General features: G+C 30.3%; 3 protein-coding genes across 3 annotated transcripts; 1 reads left to right on the plus strand and 2 right to left on the minus strand.

Moving 5' to 3' along the window:
- Window positions 1-713: 713 nt before the first annotated feature.
- On the minus strand, window positions 714-4,488 carry LOC126669020 (mechanosensitive ion channel protein 10-like). The gene is made up of 5 exons (XM_050362298.2): window positions 3,121-4,488; window positions 2,600-2,819; window positions 2,213-2,506; window positions 1,374-1,576; window positions 714-1,294 (listed from the first exon to the last, which is right to left on the minus strand). The coding sequence occupies exons 1-5, from the start codon at window positions 4,251-4,253 to the stop codon at window positions 1,006-1,008; spliced, it is 2,139 nt and encodes a 712-aa protein (XP_050218255.1). The 5' UTR covers window positions 4,254-4,488; the 3' UTR covers window positions 714-1,005.
- Window positions 4,489-12,276: 7,788 nt separating this feature from the next.
- LOC126669024 (RING-H2 finger protein ATL52-like) lies at window positions 12,277-13,405 on the plus strand. Its single transcript, XM_050362301.2, has one exon. The coding sequence runs from the start codon at window positions 12,485-12,487 to the stop codon at window positions 13,049-13,051; it is 567 nt and encodes a 188-aa protein (XP_050218258.1). The 5' UTR covers window positions 12,277-12,484; the 3' UTR covers window positions 13,052-13,405.
- Window positions 13,406-13,728: 323 nt separating this feature from the next.
- LOC126669023 (vacuolar protein sorting-associated protein 2 homolog 1) lies at window positions 13,729-15,794 on the minus strand. The gene is made up of 5 exons (XM_050362300.2): window positions 15,588-15,794; window positions 15,326-15,456; window positions 15,006-15,110; window positions 14,201-14,461; window positions 13,729-14,104 (listed from the first exon to the last, which is right to left on the minus strand). Exons 1-5 carry the CDS (start codon window positions 15,622-15,624, stop codon window positions 13,967-13,969), a joined length of 672 nt encoding a protein of 223 aa, XP_050218257.1. The 5' UTR covers window positions 15,625-15,794; the 3' UTR covers window positions 13,729-13,966.
- Window positions 15,795-20,631: the final 4,837 nt, after the last annotated feature.

The raw sequence follows: 20,631 nt of genomic DNA on the forward strand, positions 1-20,631 counted from the left end.
ATGGATTGGAACTCATCTTACACAAAATTGATTATTTTATTCTAGATATTAGTATTAATTTTTACTTATAAATCATTTAATATTGGGCTAATTTTAATAAAATACCAAACGTTTGAGAATTTTGTCAGTTATAACCAAACCTTTCAAAATTGTCTAGTTTAGCCAATTTTGGAATATTTAGAACCTTTTTTAACCATTTGCAAAAAAAAATCAAAATTTTTATCATTCGTGAATGGACTAAACTAGCCGATTTTGATTGATATGGAATATTTGAAACATTTTTTAGCATAATCAATCAAAATCGGCTAGTTTAGCCCATTAACGAATGACAATTTTATTGACTTTTTTTGCAAATGGCTAGAAAAGGTTCTAAATATTCCAAAAATGGCTAAACTAGACAATTTTGAAAAGTTTGGTTATAACTGACAAAACTCGCAAACGTTTGGTATTTTATTGAGATTAACCCTTTAATATTTAATATGGGAGTTCCTACAACTCTCGCACAAAGTCAACTAGATCTCCAACATTTTGACTGGTTGTCACTTGTTTAACATGAATAAATAAAATCAATTCTGAATACTTTCAGGGCTTATTTATTGAGGTTCAAAAAGTCTAAAATGGTAACAAATGCAACCTTCTATCCAAGCTATTTTTCAATGACAAGCCGTATTAAAAATATAAACCGAAAAAGGTGAGTTTTTTTAAAATTATAATTAAAAAAATCGAAAAGGTGAAATACTAATTAAATAAGATTACATAAGCTCGTCGACAGGGTCAAAATATGAATGAGGAACCTTTTCAAAAATCCATAACCAAAAATAAGAGGTTCCTGACTGGCCAAACTAATAAGGCCTAAAAGATCCAACTAATCAAACTTCTTTTATCTATTAGTAATTGAGACATAATTTTTAGCACTTCCTAAAGTATAATAGTAAGAATAATTATAGAATGCAACGGTTGTGCCACGTCAGTCGCGCAACATATCGAGGCGTTCAATCTAAAAACTCAGTAGTAAGGTTGCTTTCCTGTAAATGGAACCTGAGAAGCTGTGGATTCAGCATAATTCATCAGATGAACTGGTTGAGGCAGCAAATGATATTCAATCCTAAGCTCCTCGAAAATTCTCTTCATTTCAAGAACAAGCTCGGATCTTCTTTTACCTTTCTTACCAATGTTCTGAAAGTTTATGGTATGATTCACAAACACTGCAACTTTCATTTTATTCACATCTTCAATCTCCTTGAATTGCACACTGTGATCATGTCGCCACCGCCTCGGATTATCTTCCAAATACCTGCAAATTTGTGAACGTACAAATTAATTTCATTGTCAGAATATGGAAATGAAATGATATTTATGTAAAACTAAATTACGTTTTTATTTTCTCTTGCAGCTGTTCGATGGTTGCTGTCGGAGTACGCAGATCAATTGCAAATTCTAGTGTGTCCATCATCGGTGGACTTCTGTAGAAGTTGCTGATGGGTTTGACTGATAGAACTGAATTGGGATAGTATATTTTTTCACCATCGAATCTCAAGAAAGTTGTAGTCAATATGTTCATCTCATCCACCACCATCTGCAATAAATCAAATCATCATTTAGCATTAATATTATTCAATAAAAAAATGTACTTGTTAGATTATCCTATTTTTTTATTTTCTTTTCACAAATTCGCTCGAGATCTTATGGCCAATGTAGCACGGACACATATATGGTGAACATTTTGGGCACAGACGGCGAATGGTGTTTTTTTAAGGTTTTCTATGTAAAAAATAAAGTTTCGTATCCAAAACGCCAAATTCTCGACACGTTTCCAAAACAATGTTGAGCAAATGAAGTGTTTGTGCTACTTACGGCTACAAACATACCGAAACCCGCTCAAGTCCGCCCAGTATGTGCGGACTTGAACACCTAACTTTAATCCTTCGTTCAGCAAGAGTCCATACTCGCATTATACTCGTTTTTAAAGGTGTGGATTTGTACTTTTAGTTTTAAATAATCTACCCCGAACCTACATAAATGATCTGATTTAGATAACAAAAAGTAGTCTGAATGAGGCCTAGGCCGGAGTTGAACTTATATATAGAAAAGTCAGACCCGATTGGACCCGCCCGAACCCTGCCATGATCAAGTTTTGTTGCATTTGCGTATCAATGTAAGTTGACTATACATATATGTCTGAGCTACATGCAATATAAGGTTATGGACTTGCCTGAACACCCTGGATAACACAACGATCGCCGACGTCAAAAGGGTGTACCACAAACACGAAAATGACAGCCTCAAAAACAGTCTTGACTGTGTTACCAAACATGAAAGCCACCAGCAGAAGTTGCGAGGATAGAAACAGAAGTAACTTTGTGGGCAGAAATTCCATGAAAATTAACCACATTACGGTGATTATAAACAGCACAATCACTGAAGCAATCACATTCAGTTCGTCTATTGCTGTTTTGCTATGCTTTAATGTGTTGTTCAGTGAGTCATGGTCCCTATATATGTCAACCTGCAAACAACATTTTTAACTTTATAACTCACAAAAATGCTCAAGTAGATATAAATTTTAATCAACAGAAACTATTTGATAAAAATAACTAACCACCCAGTTCCTAAAAACTGATTTCTTGATATGTTTTTCCTCTATATTGCTCTGTTTTCCTTCTGCTTTGCTCTGTTCTGGCTCTAAAACCATTTGTTCATTTTCTGCAATAGTCATTAAAGCTTCAGTTTTTTTGCATTTGTCTTCTGCTAAACCATATAACTGATCCTTCACTTTCTCATCTTTCACAAACTCTAATAGTGTTTCCAAATCCAAATACCTGCCCATCAAATACAAAACAAGTAATTTAGCATATTATGCTCAGAAATAAGTTGTAGGGGTTAATTACTATCACCCTCGTATTAGGTCGAAATTATCATTATTCTCGTAAATTTTGAAAAACCACTATTCTTTTTTAGGTACTAAATAACTGAAATCCTCTTACCCCTTGAAGGGTTTCAATTAAAGAGAACTAAAATGTAACTGAAATCCTCTTAACTCTTAAGAGTAATTTCGACCTAAACTCAGGGTAGTACTAGTAATAATTAAACGTATGAACCTCGAAAACGCGATATACTGACCCGGCATCTTCAGACCCTGCAAGTGTACTGAACAAATCATTAGCAGCAATCTTTGCTTCTGCCTCATCAGTAATCTCTTGAGCAGCTCTGAGTGCTTTAGCCATCTTCTCATTAATGTTGTTTCCATAAGCAACTGCCCCATCTTTATTCTTCTTCTTGGTGGTGATATAAGTAAGAGGGATCAATTTCTTACCCCGAATCGCATTGATCAACTCGATCATAGTATGAGTCGAAACCCCATCAGCTTTTTCTTTACTCTTCTTCTTTAACCCCATCTTGCATACAATTTCCGCAACTTTCTCTCGAAAAATCGAAACCTTGTTCCCCTTCTGCTTCTCCGAATCAATATCATCAATATCCGCAATCGAAAACGCTCGAACAAGCCTCGTAAACCTAACTGAAACACTTTTCGACTTCTTTCTACCCGTATACTCCATCGACATGTTCAAAACAGAAAGCGCAAGAACAACTTTTCGAAGGCGAATCGCCTCCCTAATCTTCTGGAACAACTTAGTAGCATGTAAAGAACCAATTAGCTTAACAAACAGAGTTTTCAACAGCCATAAGGCGGCTCCGATGAGACAACCGCCGAGACCCTTGGTTACATCGTGGAGAATCTCGGTTGTCTCTTTGCTCCGGTTAACTCCGAGTGTAGACAATAAACCCCAAGCTAGGGTTACTAAACTTAACCAGATAAAAAACATAACACTTTTTTTGACTCCATAAGCAAAGTAAAGAACTTTCTCATCAAGCCAGAAAGTCCAAATCAAGAAGAGTGTAGCTTCAGTTAAAAGATACGAAATTAATCTTCCGCAGAGTATAGATAATGCTAATAAACACCATTTCCAAATACCAAGACTCCAAAATATAGGTTTTTTCAGTTTTTCCACTGTTAAGCTAGAAATTAAAACACCCATTACACATAATAATGCAGCTGACTCAAGAATGATGAAGAACATGAATATTCCGAAACTTGTACCTTTTTCTTCGGGTTCTTCATCGATATTTTCAATCTTTTGAGCTGAATCTCCATTTCTTGAGGTGAGAGCTTCAACTGGATCATTCTTGTTTGGTACTTGTCGGGTGATATCCTTCATGTTAATGTTGCAATCTTTTGAAGTTACTTCTGCCATGCCTTCGCTAATGGTGGTTTGAGTTCAAGTCATGGTTTGAAGTTCAAACTTATAATACTAATAATTGAAAAAACAAGAATTTAGGGAACGGTGCAGTGAAATGTGATGTTTGAGAAGAAAAGTTGCTTTTTTGGTACTAGAAAGAGTCGAGGGTCCATGTGCTTTCAATTTTTGTTCTTGAATTTAGCAACTAATTATTAAAATACAAACAGAGAATTTAAGTTCAAAAATCGTCTGGTTCAAAAAAGACAAGTTAGCAACAAATGGACAAGAAAATATTAGTAAAACAGATTTTTTTGTTTTGAAAGAATATTAAAACAGATATTTGTATCGGATCAGATACTAAAGAGAAATTAATTGAGAACAAGAACTTCTTGGCTACAAGTTAAAATGGAGTTTAAGTCTAACATAAATATTAAATACTCTGCCATTTAAAGATTTTTCGCATGACAAAATGTACCTATTACAATTTCCTATTTGATTTCATATTTTAAAAAGACATTGTTTAAAGAGCCGAACAGGCTGATTCAACCGACTCAGCCTTGAATCAAAGGTCATTTTGGTTTTGTTCTTTCTTAGAAAAAAAACGATAAGATTTTCAATCCTGCCTCTTTAATATAGAAACCCATAAAAATTAAAAATTATTAAACCGGTTAAATTATACTCTTTTTGTTTAAAAAATATATAAGATATTATTACAACTATGGAAAAAGTATTACAATTCAAGCATATGATAAATTACTGAACATAGAACACAGTTAAAAAGAACGTCAGAAAGGAATCTTACGAACATAAGTATTTGGTGAAAAAAAAGAGTAAACAAAAAAAGAGAATGTGAGATCAAAAAGGAGTATGGTTTATATAGTGTACTTTTTCTTTTTTTACTTGTGCTTCCAATGTTGAGGTGTCCATCTATTTGTAGGCTGAGCTAGCTTTTTCAATTATGGGTTAATTGCAAATGCATACACAAACTTTACTTTAATTTGTAATTAAAACATAAACTTTAAAACTTGGCAATATCAGTAACCAACTTTTATTTTTTGGCAAATTAGTAAACCGACCAATCATGCAACGACACATGACGGTATATTACAATGTTCACGTTAGTATTTTTCGTGTTTGGTGTATCGATTTACCAAAAGTGTAAAGTTGATTATTAACATTCCCAAGTTTCAAAGTTTATGTTGTAATTGCAAATTATGGTAAAGTTCGTGTATGAATTTACAATTAACCCTTCAATTATTTTGGTTCGGGGCGTGATTGGTGTGATATGTGTATTTTTTCTTTGTCAGAGAATATTCAGTGGTCCTCTTAGCTAACGTGGCCTTTTTCTTCTTCTTTTTTTGCAAATAATGTTCTTAATGTCTCAAACCTAACAAATTCCTTAATGATGCAGATTTAGGATGAGTCATGAGGCAATCCCGGATAAAGACTTTTTTAGTTCGGGATTGAAATCTTCTTGAGCCTGTTCCATTCTATTTTGTTGCAATTGGTCATACTCATTTTTCTAGAGTTTGCTTCACCTCTAGTGAAGATTTAAGTTTTTTTTTTTTGAGGTATTCCAACTGATAGGTATGATTTCAAGACAATAAATCCACCATCTAAATCTAAATGAAAATTTTAGTAGGTCGAATGAAGAATATTTCAACTACATAACGAAATTTTATAAAAGTACTTAATACATTAGACTTATGTTATAAAAAATAAATCCAACAATATTTACGAAATTGATCAGAAGAAATTAACAAAACCATCTATTGAAAGGATTGGAGATGGTCCCATACATCATAATTTATTAAAGGCTAAACTCATCTAGAGGCCCTTGTACTATAGCATTTTTGTTCAAAAAGCCCTTGTACTATTTTTTTGTTATTCAAGTCCCTCTACTTACATAATTTTTGATTTTTAGGTCCTTTTTTGGTTTTCCAAATCCCTTTACTTACAATTTTTTTTGTTCCTCCAGTCCCTCAAAAGGACCTAAAATCGGAATTTTACCAAGTACAGGGATCTGAAGAACAAAAAAATAGTACAAGAGCTTTTTGAATAAAAAATAATATAGTACAAGGACCTATAGATGGGTTTAGCCTTTATTAAATCTAAAAGTCCATCACAATGAGAATTTTAATCTGAAAAGGATAATTTGTAACTTTTTTTTTAATACAATAGACATGACACAAATTAAATTACATATTATCAATTGAATATTAGAATGTGCTAAAAACTTGATTTGTTGTGCGATTATTTGCATGAACTAATCTCGCATGCCAACTTGAAATATATGTGGAGGTGATTTCTAAGCTAAAAATTGTCAAAATTCACCATTTAAATGAACGGGTTTGTGGTGATTTATCTCTAGAAAACGGCTGCCTATCTTTTTTCTTAGAATATGAGTGTGTTAATTTACACTCCTTATTTTACAGATGTGGGATATCTCAACACTCTTTATTCTACAAGTTTAATCGGAAATAGGCATCAATTCTCACTTAAAATTAATGCTGAAATTTAATTAACATTTTATTTATTTTAGGCAAAAATACTTAAAAACCCTCACCTTTGACTTTGTTTTCAATTGCGCCACCACGTAGGAGAATTTTCAATTACATCCTATTTAGGGTTTTCAGTTTTCGTCTGTACCCAATTGACTAAAATGACCTCTTTTTATTTAGAAAAAAGTTTAAATAATCATTCATATACTAATTTATTTGTTTTTTTCAAATGGAAAAAATAATGATACAATCCCTCTATTTAGTTGGTTTTAATAATTTTATCATTAAATTAATTAAATTATCAATTTTTTTATTTTGGGGTACAGATGAAAACTGAAAACCTTAAATAGGATGCAATTGAGAATTTTCCTAAATAGTGGTGGAATTAAAAGAAAGTTCAAATGTGGGGGAGTTTTCAGTATTTTTGCCTTTATTTTAACAACTAAAAATAGAATAACTTAACATGATAAATTATCAATGAGATGACCAATCATCAACAAAAGAATACTAATCCGAAAGTCATAAATCAACTTTTTCAAAAAAAAAAAGGCGTTGCGTACATTTCAAAAGTATGGAAAATGAATTTACAATTTCAATTTGGTCCACTGCTTTTAGGGAACATTTTATTCAGACGTCACTTTTTTTTTTTGATATGACCCCATTATATGCTTCATCGTTTTGTCGTTTGAGTAATAATTATTAAGTCTGAACTTAATTCATATTGAATTTAAACCCACATTTTAAAGGAGTTAAATTCAATCTGCATTTGCCCAAACCCGGCGTATGAACGTAATAGACAAGACATGAGAATCCATCCGAAGAGCAAATTAAATCTCTAAGTTGCATATAAGTCTGAAACACCCGCAAAAATGTGTATTGATGAAATTATTTGACAATTTAAATTTAGGTAAAATAAAATTACATCAACCATAATTTTAATATGTTAGTTAAGTATATCATGATCTTTAGATTTTATCAGTTGTACCTACGGGAAGTTCTTATCTAGATCCGGTTTATGAAAAATTCATGGACCCATCCAATTAAGTGTTAGAGAAATGAGAATAAAGAGAAAATAATGAAAAGAGAGAGAAAATTGTGTTTGATTTTCTAACACTTCATTGAATAGGTGTATGAAAAATTCATGGATCGGGTCTAGATAAGAATTTCCATGTACTTATTATGTTTTTGATCTTTGTTAAATATATTTATGACTTGTTTGAAACTTATGTAAATTTGATAAATATTAAAAAATGATGGCCAGCATGATTTACAAATCATGATATATTTAATATATGGACTAAACTGTGAAAAAGATATTTCTTTTTTTTGAAATTTAACTATCATATATTTTGTAATAGAAGAAATAATTGTATGAACCTAATTCGCCAATTAAAATTATTAACCGTCTATTTATCATGTGAGACATGACAATAATAAATGTATTATTCATTGATTGGTTAATATGTTTATTTTAGTCATGTGTCACGTGATCATACACGGCGAACTAAATTTATGTGAAAATTCTCTTATATGAGTGGCTCACACTTAAATTTGACCAAGAACCTGGATACCTGCTTAAATTCTCTTATGGGCATACTTATATTTTTATTTTGGATTTTTTATATGATTTACTACATTTAAAAAGTTACAACCCTTCAAAAAATATTTCATTTCATACTAATTTAATTCTCTTTTTTAACTATGTATTTTGAAAGTTTTTTTATGCTAACATTATTTTTTAATATTTTTATTTTATTTGGTTCATAATTAGTTTGCATTTATTGTATATCATCAAATATTTTTTATTTTATTTTTTTTAATCTTCTGATCAAGTGTAGTATATTTTTTTGTCAAATCTAAAATTAATAAAAAATCAACTAAAAATAACAAATTGGACAGTTTAAATTTATATATTAATTTTTTATTTTTCATATTTTTTTTTGGCACTTATTCTATATTAGGTAATTTTTTTTCATGTAAAGTATCTTTCTTTGCCTATTATAAGATCAACTAACTATAGACCAAATATAAACCAAAAATTAATGTATTTGTATTTTTTCCTAGAATAATTTTAATGTTTTTTGTTAAAGTCATGTACAGTGTTGTTTCTTCGTCAATTTTAAAATCGGCCAAAAATTAGCTCAATATAAATTGATAAGATCAACTAAATATCAACTGAATACATAAAATTATAACTAAATGCAATAAAATACAGGAGTAACATAATATAACTCCATAAAATCACAAAATCATTTATATATATGGAGAAATAATATTATATCCTAAAATGCTTTTATACACGTTATTATAATAAATAATTTAATTTTTTTAATAACTCTTATTTTACGATTCAAGTAAGATTTGAGAGAGTTTTTAAACATTAAAATTTAAAAATTTTATTTTTTTATTTGAAGTTTACATAATATAAAATATTTAATAAAAAAATTTATTTTTAATATTAATAACAATTATAAAATAATATAAGTATATATTTTGAAATAAATAAAAAAATTATATAAATTGTAAAAAAAAAAAGAATTAAGGTTAAATTAGAAAACCAACAAAAATACTAATGAAGTTCTATTTTTTTGGTTCATAATTAGTTTGCATTTAATCACGATCCGACCTGCGTCGCGCATCTGGCATGGTGGGTGAGTCTACCAGTGGAAATTTTCTGCATTGTCAAGGACTCGAATCCGAGATCTTGCTTAAGCGATACCAAGCCGCTTATCACTTAAACCAACTCCCATTAATAATTTCTATTATTATAATATTTTATATTAATTTTTATTTTTATTCTTTTCAATTAATATAATTAGAAGATTCTTTTTTTTTTCATCTCATTTTAATTAAAAAACATTTTTAGATGTTATATTCTAATTGATAATTTCTATTATCATAATATTTTTCATACTATTTTTTTTATTATCTTCAATTAATGTATTTAGAAGATTTTTTTTAGAAAAAAGATGTGATGTATTTAATATAATATAAAACTATGAAAATAAATTTACTCTTTTTTAATACAACGTACAACGAATGCATTTACAATGAATATTTTTGAGAAATATATTAGCGATTCCCGCTATCCGTCAAGGTAAGGCAATTTTTTTTCTAAACCTATATTTTTCTAAATTTAAATTTACCTTTTTTTATGTACAGTGATAATTTCTTGGGACGTAAAAAGTATAAAATAAGAACCTAGAATCAAACTTAAGCTAAAGATGAGGACTTGGCTTGATGGGCAGGTCATTAGACTTGCATTTTGAGGTCGGGGGTTCGATCCCTTGATTCTTCAGGACTTGGTTTGTATGTTTAAAAAATGATAACAGTACTAATTAATTCATGCTAATCCCGCTAACAACTAACATAGAATAGTTCTGTCTCTGCTAAAAAAAATAAGCTTGTATTAAAAATTATTGAATTTAGTTGGGCCCCGTCTGAATTCTCCCAGGCCCGGCCCTGAAGAGGTCTACTCACACTCCAAAGAACATTAACAGACAGCTAGTAATGCAACAATAATTAAAAGAAAGTCAGTATTTTCAATTTTGAATTATGGAGACATATAAGTTTTGTATAAAAATAGAGAAAGATATTAAAAAGAAGGCCTAATCACTGAAAAACCCCTCACCTTTAAATTTTTTTTCAATTCCACCCCGACGTTGAAAATTTGTCAATTTTACCCACTTTTGAATTTTCCGTTTTCAATTGTACCCCAATATTTTAATTTTTGTTAATTTTTTTACTTAAATGATGAAATCATTCAATTAATTAAGTCTAAACATGAAATTAAATTCTTTTTTATTCAAAAAAGTACAAATAAGTCCTTTATTTTTAAAAACTAACTAAAAACCATAATCAAATTAACACTAATTTAAATTCTTAATTAATTTAACTAAATTTAAATAAATTTTAAAAATATACAATTAATATATGCGAGACATGGAGAATGTTTTAAACAAATTTCCAAACGCAAAAGACGTTAATTTAATTTTTCAGGGTACAATTGAAACACAAAAATGCAAAATAGGGTAAAATTGACAAATTTTCAACGTCAGGGTATGATTGAAAAAGGGCTAAAAGGTCGGGGTTTTTTAAGACATTAGGCCTAAAAAGAACCTTTAAATTATTAAAAGTAACACATAAATTCTTTTAGTTTTTTTTGTCATTTAGGCCCTAAATGTTTTAAACATTCCATCAAAACCCTTAATTTTTTTTTTTGAAAATAGCATCCAGGCTCTTTTAGCTATATTTGAATATTTAGCCCCTCACATTTTTAGTTATTTCTGTAACTGTTTTAAGTGTGGAGATTTATTTGTACTATCTAAAAATATTAAGGACCAAAATGGAAAAAAAACTCAAAACACTTATGTGCTCTTTTTTAATAGCGATAAGGTACAAAAAAATCCTCGACTTTTTCTCAAAAGTATAAATCAACCCTTTTATTTTTTTGGGCACAATTAAGCTCTCGTGTTTTGAAGATTGAACAATTAAACCCTTGTTGTTTTAAAATTTAACAAATAAACACTTTTAGTTTACTTTTGGAACACTTATCTTCTCAAATTTTCGGTAAATATTTTAAATATTAAAATTATTTTTGAATATTTTTCCTATATGATTATGAGTAGGGGTGTGCAGTATTCGGTTAAAACCGAATTAACCGACCGAACCAAACCGAAATTTTAATTTGGTTCGGTTTTTGGTTAATTCGGTTCGGTTTCGGTTTTCATTTTTAAAAAGTTTGGTTAATTTGGTTCGGTTCGGTTTTGACGATGGAATTTCTGAATTAACCGAACCGACCAAAATATATATATTAATAATGTTATTTTTGTAATTTTTTTAAAAAAATTAAGGTAATTATGTAATTTTTTTAGAATTTAATTACTAAAACCCCTCAAAATGTACTTAAATTATAAATTAGTATTAAAATTTTTATTTTTTATTTTATTTTTTATTTTTTATTTTTTAATAATTAATTTTAATAAAATTTAGTTATTTCGGTTAACCGAAATAATCGACCGAACCGAAGTATTATTTTGGTTCGGTTTCGGTTCGGTTTTAATATAATTCGGTTCGGTTTCGGTTTTAGAAATTTCTAATATTTTGGGTTCGGTTAATTCGGTTTCCCCCTAATTATGAGAGACATGTCAGTCAATAATATTTTTAATGGTGTTGGACGAAAGAGGTTATTTGTCCTATTTGAAAACAAAGAGGGCTTAATTATACCTAAAAAAGTAAAAGGGTTGATTTATACTTTTGTAAAAACTACGAGAGTTTTTTTGTACCTTTTGCCTTTTTAATAATTTGAAGGGTTGTTTTTACCTTTTGCCAAAAATAAAAAACAACAAAGCTGAGAACGTACGGACTAGCGCATGTCTCTCAATGTCTTGTAATTGTATTTTTGCATTTTGTTTGAACAAAACCTTGTTATACTGAACTCCCAATCAATTTTGGTGAATCATCATCAAGAATCTTATCTCAACTCTAATTTTTATAATATTTGCACTGTCCTACACAACTGCATGAAGCAGAATTAAAAAGAAAAAACAGTATCTATCAACTACACTCCCAAACAAACAACAGGTAGCCAGCCACCACCCTTTGTATTTTGTTTTCATTTGTTTTTCTTCAAGCCATACATTTCTACTAACTAAAAACCTTTTTAATTATAAATGAATTATATCATTTTAATCCTGACCTTAATAATTTCTAATACTCCAACCCAAAAAGACTAACTATATCAAAATGAACCATGTTAGTCCAAGTCCTTACATTCAATCATCACTACCGCCACCGCCGCCGCCGCTACAGCAGCCGGCATCCAACATGCAAATGCTATACTATGGCCTTGTGATCATAGGAACAACTGCTATAATCTTAGCCATATACAATCTTATCATCATCAAGTGGTGCGTACATCAACATCACCTAGACCACCTTTCAGGTCAGGAATTTCTGGAGGTAACAACAGTAGCGACTCGTCGGACCTCAGAGCAAGTCAGCAGAAACTTAACGGTGTCCAGTTTTAAGTACAAGAGGGAGAGTTCGGTCGGTAAAGATGATGAGTGTGCAGTTTGCTTATCGGCTTTTGAAGATGGAGAAGAGGTCAAGAAATTGCCTGGTTGCAATCATTTGTTTCATGCTGTTTGTATAGATATGTGGTTGTTTTCTCATTCTGATTGCCCTCTTTGTCGTGCTCGAGTTAATTCGGTTCCTATGTTTCATCGTCACATTCCTGTTGTTGGCCGTAGCCTGGCAAATTCTCGAGAAAATGTAATGGCTGCAAACATTCATTTCTTGCCTATTTCTTAGTCATTCTGTGCAGCACGGAAATATTACATATTCTACAAGAACATATGATTTCAGAGTTCAGAAATGGAAATGAAACAACTGAAACTTAAAATTCGAAAAGTTTTCGTGCAATACAGGAGTCATTTCGAGCTTTCTGTGGTCTTGCTCAGTGTGAAGTCAGCGGTGTGCATGACCATGATTGCAATGATTGCTTTGGTAATCCATTTTCTCCCATTAGATACAGTGTCGTCATTTTTCTGTACAGAATTTCCTTTTCTTGCTCAAGGACTTGTATAGCTTCTGCTGCACATATTATATGCATATACACTATTGCTTTCTTATTAATCTCCATCGTCGAGACAAGGTTGTGTTTGAGATGTTGGAGATGGATGTTTTATAGTTCGGCAACTTTTAAGCACATAGTTCCCATCTTTTTCAGGGTTTTAGGAGTTTGGTTAAGTTATAGACCTTATAGATTTTGTTTCAATTATAACCAATTTAATTCAATTGATTAGTTTAAAATAATTTGGTTAGAATTGATAATTTTCTGTGATTAGGCCAAAATTTTATTAGCCGGTAGTTAAGGAATTGTATGTTCTTTTACTGATAAAAGTCGTACAAAGGGTACTTCCACGAGATAGTTCTCATAACAGCAGTTTAGCACCAAATTTGTAAACGCAATTCTCATCCCAGAAGTCTAGTAACAAACCCAGGTGCACATTCAAAGAAAAGTACATCAACAGAACGAATATCGGACAGAAATTCCTTATGCACAACAGATACTGCGTATACCTAATATAAATATAAAAATTCATATAATTTCAGCTCGTTCTCAAATCCACGAGTTAATCAATCCTGTTATCCTGGCACTTTCGATGATATACTTGAAAGATGTGTGGAGTAAGATAATTTACAAGTGTAACAAGAAGATAATGATTACATCTTTCGTAGATTGTCTAACCTTGCCTGCAACTCGCTATCTATCCCACCGTCATCGTTCCCCATTGTTTCCACTTGCGCAACCTTACCCTTTGCAGCTGGTGCAGCTACTGTAGATGATGGTGCATTCACAAGCTGCAGAAATAAAGACAAAAAATGAACAATATTTTAGTTGCGACTAACAAGGCCAAGTGAATGGAAAAGAAAGATCTAAAATATTATTATTATTACCTCTTGATTGATGTTGATACCGATTTCATCAAGAACCTGACTTACTAGCTCTTCTGTTTCTTCCTCTTCTTCATCTCCTTCCAAAGCATCATCGATAGCGTCTCCCATGACCTCGGTAACCATTTCCATCTTCTCATTTTGCCTCTCAAACTCTTGCATAATTTTCTGTAGTGACGGTAAGTTCATTTGCCTATTCATCTGGCCCATTGCCTTTGTCACACCTTTCATGGCCTCACCCATTGCTTGTGTTGATTTCAACGTCTGGACATTCATTTAAAAAGTTCAGTTTCAGCACATCATTGAAACACGACAGCAAATGTAAAAGAATTTGTCAATTTAACTTAACAAGAATACTGCAAAAAGTAAACTCATGACCCAAAGAAAAGAGTAAAAAACACTTCGATGGCCAATCCAAATATTACTTGAATAATATTCCAAGTCTCCTCAATTACATACTAGTACCAAACTACCAAGCAACTGAACGAGTATTTGTTTCTTTCATTTAAGCATTTGGGTGTATATGATCACACATCGACAAAAGGATAACTCCCGGTGGTGATCAACAAGCTCTATATTATCTAATATGAAGTTGCCAATATGGGCCTAGCTTGAATGGCTAAGGCATCTCTAACTGCATCGAGAGGTTGTGGGTTCGAGCCACGCATCGGTAACTAACAACTAACAATTGAGACTCTAAGAGTCGATTACCATCTTTGACAATCTAATATGAAGTTCCACACAATCACACACACATACGTATGTATCATGGGATGCTTATGAACAATTTAAAACATGCAGCGGGTACCTGAATTCTAAGAGAAACACCCTGGAGCTGTGACTTAAGCTTATAGAACTTCTCAACCTGATGTCTCGTTCTAATAAGGTCCTTCGCCATTACTTTTACAGCTCCCTGCAAAATACAATTATACAATTATCGCACCAAGTTAATATACTCTGAAAAAATACAACAAGGCCTGAAGCTTAAGCCAGACAGTGATACATTATCATCGTATCACCAAGCTTTAATTTTCTTAAATCCTAAAATTTAAGGTACTCTTAATCTGAAGAAGCAATGAAAGCAAAAACAGTGGTGAAAATCAATAAAAAATGAAAAAATGAGGTTACCATCTGGCCTTGCTTAGCAGACTTCTTAATCTCAGCAATTAATTTCTTTTCTTGATTCTGTAACCCTTGCCTCTCCCTCTCTATCTCTCGAATCGATTTATCCAGCATCCTTTTATTTTCCCTCAGAAGCTCTGTAACCATCAAAACTTTAAATCAATACAAACACACCACATAATATAACCTGATCATGCTATCTATTGATCAGAAAACTCAAAATTAAACAGAATTGTCACCGATCAGATTTCAATTTTATGAAACGAACCTGCGGGCGTTTTTCGCTTGCCGAAGAGGAAACTCATGGTTGCAAATGTTTGATTCGGATCGGGAAAAATTCAAAATTAAGATGAGCTAAATCAAATCGATCGGAGTATGATCTTATAGAGTAGATTAAGATTTAGATTGCTTAGTGCAGGAATTTAATTGCCAATCAAGTCGTCCAGCTTGCTTTTGTTTACGCGGTAGTGGTTAAAAAAGGTGAAGGAATAATCAATCGGGCGAGGACGAACTATCTTGTTTTACACGTGGTCCTACCTTATTGGTAGGTCCCATTTTTATTTGATTTTTTGGTTGGATCCTTTTATGTTGGGCTGTTGGCCTTTCATGGAATTTTATTGATGGGCTTTTTACACAAACAACCTATATTGACTAATTGTTTACTTTTATACATGTCATATTTTTCACTTACTAAACTACCATACACGGAGCTGATTATAACTTTCATACGGATCTTATATATTCAACCCTAATAGTACAATCATCATTATTTCATTTATTTTCTCTCTCCTCATCATTCAATTCTCTCTTCCTCTCAACTCATATTTCTCTCTCTTCCTCTCAGCTCATCTTCCTCTCTCTTCCTCTCCGTCGTCTTCCGCTTCGCCGTCCTCTATTCCTCCGCTCCTCCGTCATCGTTCTCATCATCGTTTCCGTTGTCATCTTCGCCAACGCCATCATCTCCTCTGCTCGCCGTGTCATCTATTTGATTTCAGATCTACAATTTATTCATTCTTCTTCTTTTTCTTTTTTTTTATTTTCAGATCTACAATTGTTTTACTGTTTTTTCACCATTAAACATGTATATAGATTATATTTCAAGAATATAATGTTAATTTCATGTTATGTAATATAAAATTATGGTTATATGGAATAATTTTTTGTTATTTCTGCATTTTGTTTTTGTGTTTGGTTGTATTTCTGTGTTTATTTATTCTGCAGCTCGATTTTTTTGATGATGGTTGATTGTTGAATTATTATAATATTACATTGTTGTTGATTTGTTGTTGATTTTGTGTTGATAATCAGTTGGTATTTCCTTGATTTTAACATTGGAAAATTTTATTTTTTTTAAAAAAATTGGCAAATTAGATAACTTTGTCAGCGAAATAAACTAAATAAAATAAAATTTAACTGAGACTAGATATTTATATGTTTGCATTATTATGTTGACATGTTGTTGATTTCTTGTTGATATTTTATCGATTGTCACAATTTTTCAAAAAATTATGTTTTATTTTATTCCTTATATTGATTCGTTGTTGATTTATTGTTGACATTATGTTGATATGTATTTCAACTTTTTTTGATTTTCAATTTTATGTTGACATGTTGTTGATATACTGTTGATAACATGTTGATTTTTCAATCATTGAAAGAAAAATAAAGCTAGTCTTAAATTGATGTATTAATGAACTATTGATATGTTTTTGATAATATGTTGATTGTTTCTGACTTAAATCAATCAATGTTCTCATTTTGCAAACATCTTGACTAAATTAGCATTAATTGTTGATTCGTTGTTGATTTATTGTTGACATAATGTTGATAAGTATTTTAACTTTTTTTGATTTTCAATTTTATGTTGATATGTTGTTGATATGTTGTTGATAACATGTTGATTTTTCATCATTAAAAGAAAAGTAAAGTTAGTCTTAAATTGCTGTATTGATGAGTTGTTGACATGTTTTTGATAATATGTTGATTGTTTTTGGCTTAAATTAATCGATGTTCTCATTTTACAAACATCTTGACTAAATTAGCATTAATTGTTGATATTATGTTGATAACGACGACAATAATTCAAATGAAAAAATAAAATTATTCTTACATATAAAAATAAAAATATATTAAATATACACCAACACAACAGTTCACAAATTAAATAAATCTATTTCAAAATATATTTTTTCCTCAATTCTCTTTACAGCTGCACAGTTTCTTCAAAATCACTTGTATAATTGTTTTGCGTTCCACCTCTCATACCTAACTAAATTTCGACAAAGACGGTTATGATACAGTTTCATTTCATCCAACGAAAATTTATTTCATAGACAATATTATCTTATTTGTCAATGTTAAAATAAAAAGAATCAGTAGATATCAACATAATATCAACATAAAGTCAACATAAAATCAACAACACTGTAACATTACAATAATTCAGCAATCAAGCATCATCAACAAATCGTTCTGCAGAATAAAAAAAACGCAGAAATACAACAAAATACAAAAAAATGCAGAAATAACAGAATTTTATAATATAAAATCACAAAATTATTCTATATAACATGAAATAAGTATTAGATTCTTTAAAAATACTCTTTATACATGTTTAATGGTGAATCAATAGTAAAAAATAAACAAATTACAGATCTGAAAATAAAAAAAAAGAAAAAAAAATCAGATCTAAAATTAAAAAAATAAAAGAAATATGGCGCGGCGAGATAAAGGCGGAACGATGGAGGCGAAACGGCGGAGGCGGAACGATGGAGGCGAAACGGCGGAGGCGGAAGCGAAGGAGTAGAAATCGTGAATTTTTTTTTCACAACTCAAAAGAATTTATTGTTATATAAGCAAGAACGGTTGAGATAATGATGAAATAGAGATGAAAATGAGAGAAGCAAGAGGAGTCGTGCAGTAATGGAGATAACATACAGCAAAATCGTGGAGAAGAGAAGCGAAAATGGCGGAGAAGAATGAAGAAACCGCCAATTGAGAAGGAAAAGAAGAAAACGGTAAAAAAGAAAGAAATAAAAAAAAAAGGTTAGGTTTCATAAAATTGATGGTGTGAAAAGTAAAGATATGGATTGGGCCGTATAAAAGTAAAGTTTAGTTCAAATCCTGTATTTTATATAAAAAGCCCTTTTATTGAAGAGGCCTAATTACTGGATTATGGGCTTTTCTGAATATTAGGAGCATTAAGTACCCATGTCCAAACATTTCTTTAAATTATCTAGTAAAATGAAATTTAATTTTGAATAGCCAAAGATAAACAAAATACTACCTAAAAATCAATCAAAAATATAATTAACTGAGTAGTTCTTTTTTTTAAGTTAGCGAACTTTCATTTTTCAGTATCTTTTTTTCTAGTTCATTTTTTTTTTTTGCACTTGTTATGTACCATATATTTAAAATTTAGATATTTTAAAGAAAATCACTGTCAGTGTTGTCTTCTTCGTCAATATTAGAATTATCCAAAAATCAATCAAGTATGAACCAAAGATAAATAAAAACAAAGACGTAACACAATTTAACTCATGAAAAATGGTGGTATAATATAGTGGATTTTTGATACACGCTAATGATGAAAATCTATTAAAATTATCAGAACATAAAAAGAAAAAATATAAAAAAGAAAAAGAAAGAAACGTAAATGAATTATGAAGGCGGTGAAGGCGACAACTACGGCAATGGTAACGACAATAATAAAGACGGTATATGGTGATGATTATTTATTTATAAGGATCCATAGAAAACAAATAAAAAAAAAGAGTAAGAAAATAAGAAAACAAAAAGTAAAGCTCGAAGCAGCAATAAGCATGTTGAATTTTACAAAAACACAATATCAATATAGTGTGTTGATGATATAAAGCATATGCTGGTTAGTAGTGTAACTTTTCTTTAAAGTTGGTATGTTTTAAATCAATACTCTATGTGAAGTATGAAATCTAGAATTTAAAAAAAGTACTGATTTGTATGAAATTTAAAGTTGATAACTCATTCTGTGTATATTTCAAACAAAACATAAATTAACTTTGCCTTGAGATAAACATCTCAAATATATGACATCCTTATACAAAGAAATCTTTATTATTGGTTCGAAAGGAGAGATTATTATTAAATTTTTCCAAATCAATCTTATTATTGGAAGACAAAAATGGCAACATAATTATAAGGTAAGATGCCCAGGTATAAATACTACTACTATTTTAAAAAAGAAAAGCGCGTGTCATTTTCATCTGACAAAGAGCAACAGTAAATTCAGCTATTTTTATTTTAACAGTGCCAGCTGCAGTCACTTTTCAGTACAGAAATAGGATCAAAGTCCATTGCGCACGAGTGCATGTGGGGGCGTTTTTGGCTTTTAACAATTCTTTAATCAACACGCAAGCCAGGTCATCACGTGCGATTATGTCCCTTCTCTACTTCTATTCATCCTACGGCATCGTATCCTCATTCAGCTTTGCTTTTTTAATTAAATAATATAATTATTTACTCTTTATATTTTTTTTGAAAATATTAATTTTAAGGCTTAATTCCTTAAAAAACCCTCACCTTGCACTTTTTCTTCGTTTATACCCTGACCTTGTAAAAACACCATTGGTACCCAATTTTGGATTTTTATATTTCATCTCTACCCAAAAGCATTAAATTATACTTTTTTCATTTGAAAAAGAGTTTAAAACATACTTTTTTCTATTTTAAAATATACAAATAAATCCTTAAACTTAAAAAATAATTAAATACATCCAAATAATTAATTAATTTTTTTTAATTTGATAAAATAATAAAAAATTATTATTATTTTTAATTTTTTGTCGGAAATATTTTTAAAAAAAATTAGAAAAAAAACTCGAAATATTTTTAAAAAAAATTAAAAAAAATTATTATTATTTTTTATTTTTTTTGAAAAAGATGGTGTTTTTGTATTATTAATAATATTAATATCTAATTAGTATATAAGTTAAAAATGAAGGATTGTTTTAAACTTTTTTTCAAATAAAAAGAGTACAATTTAATGCTTTTGGGTAGAGATGAAACATAAAAACTCAAAATTGGGTACAAATGGTGTTTTTACAAGGTCAGGGTATAAATGAAAAAAAACGCAAGGTGGGGTTTTTTTAAGGAATTAAGCCTAATTTTAACTATATTTTTTAAACTTACATTCACATTGCAAAGTAATTTATAATACAAGCATCTCTATAATTTTCATACTCTCTCAGCATTATGATTTTATCCCTATTCTATTTATTCTGACTCTTACTATAGACTTAATTATACATGTTGGCTAAAGGTATTTATTCAAATTT

The sequence above is a fragment of the Mercurialis annua genome, linkage group LG2 (genome assembly GCF_937616625.2).
Source record: "Mercurialis annua linkage group LG2, ddMerAnnu1.2, whole genome shotgun sequence".
Lineage (NCBI taxonomy): Eukaryota > Viridiplantae > Streptophyta > Magnoliopsida > Malpighiales > Euphorbiaceae > Mercurialis > Mercurialis annua.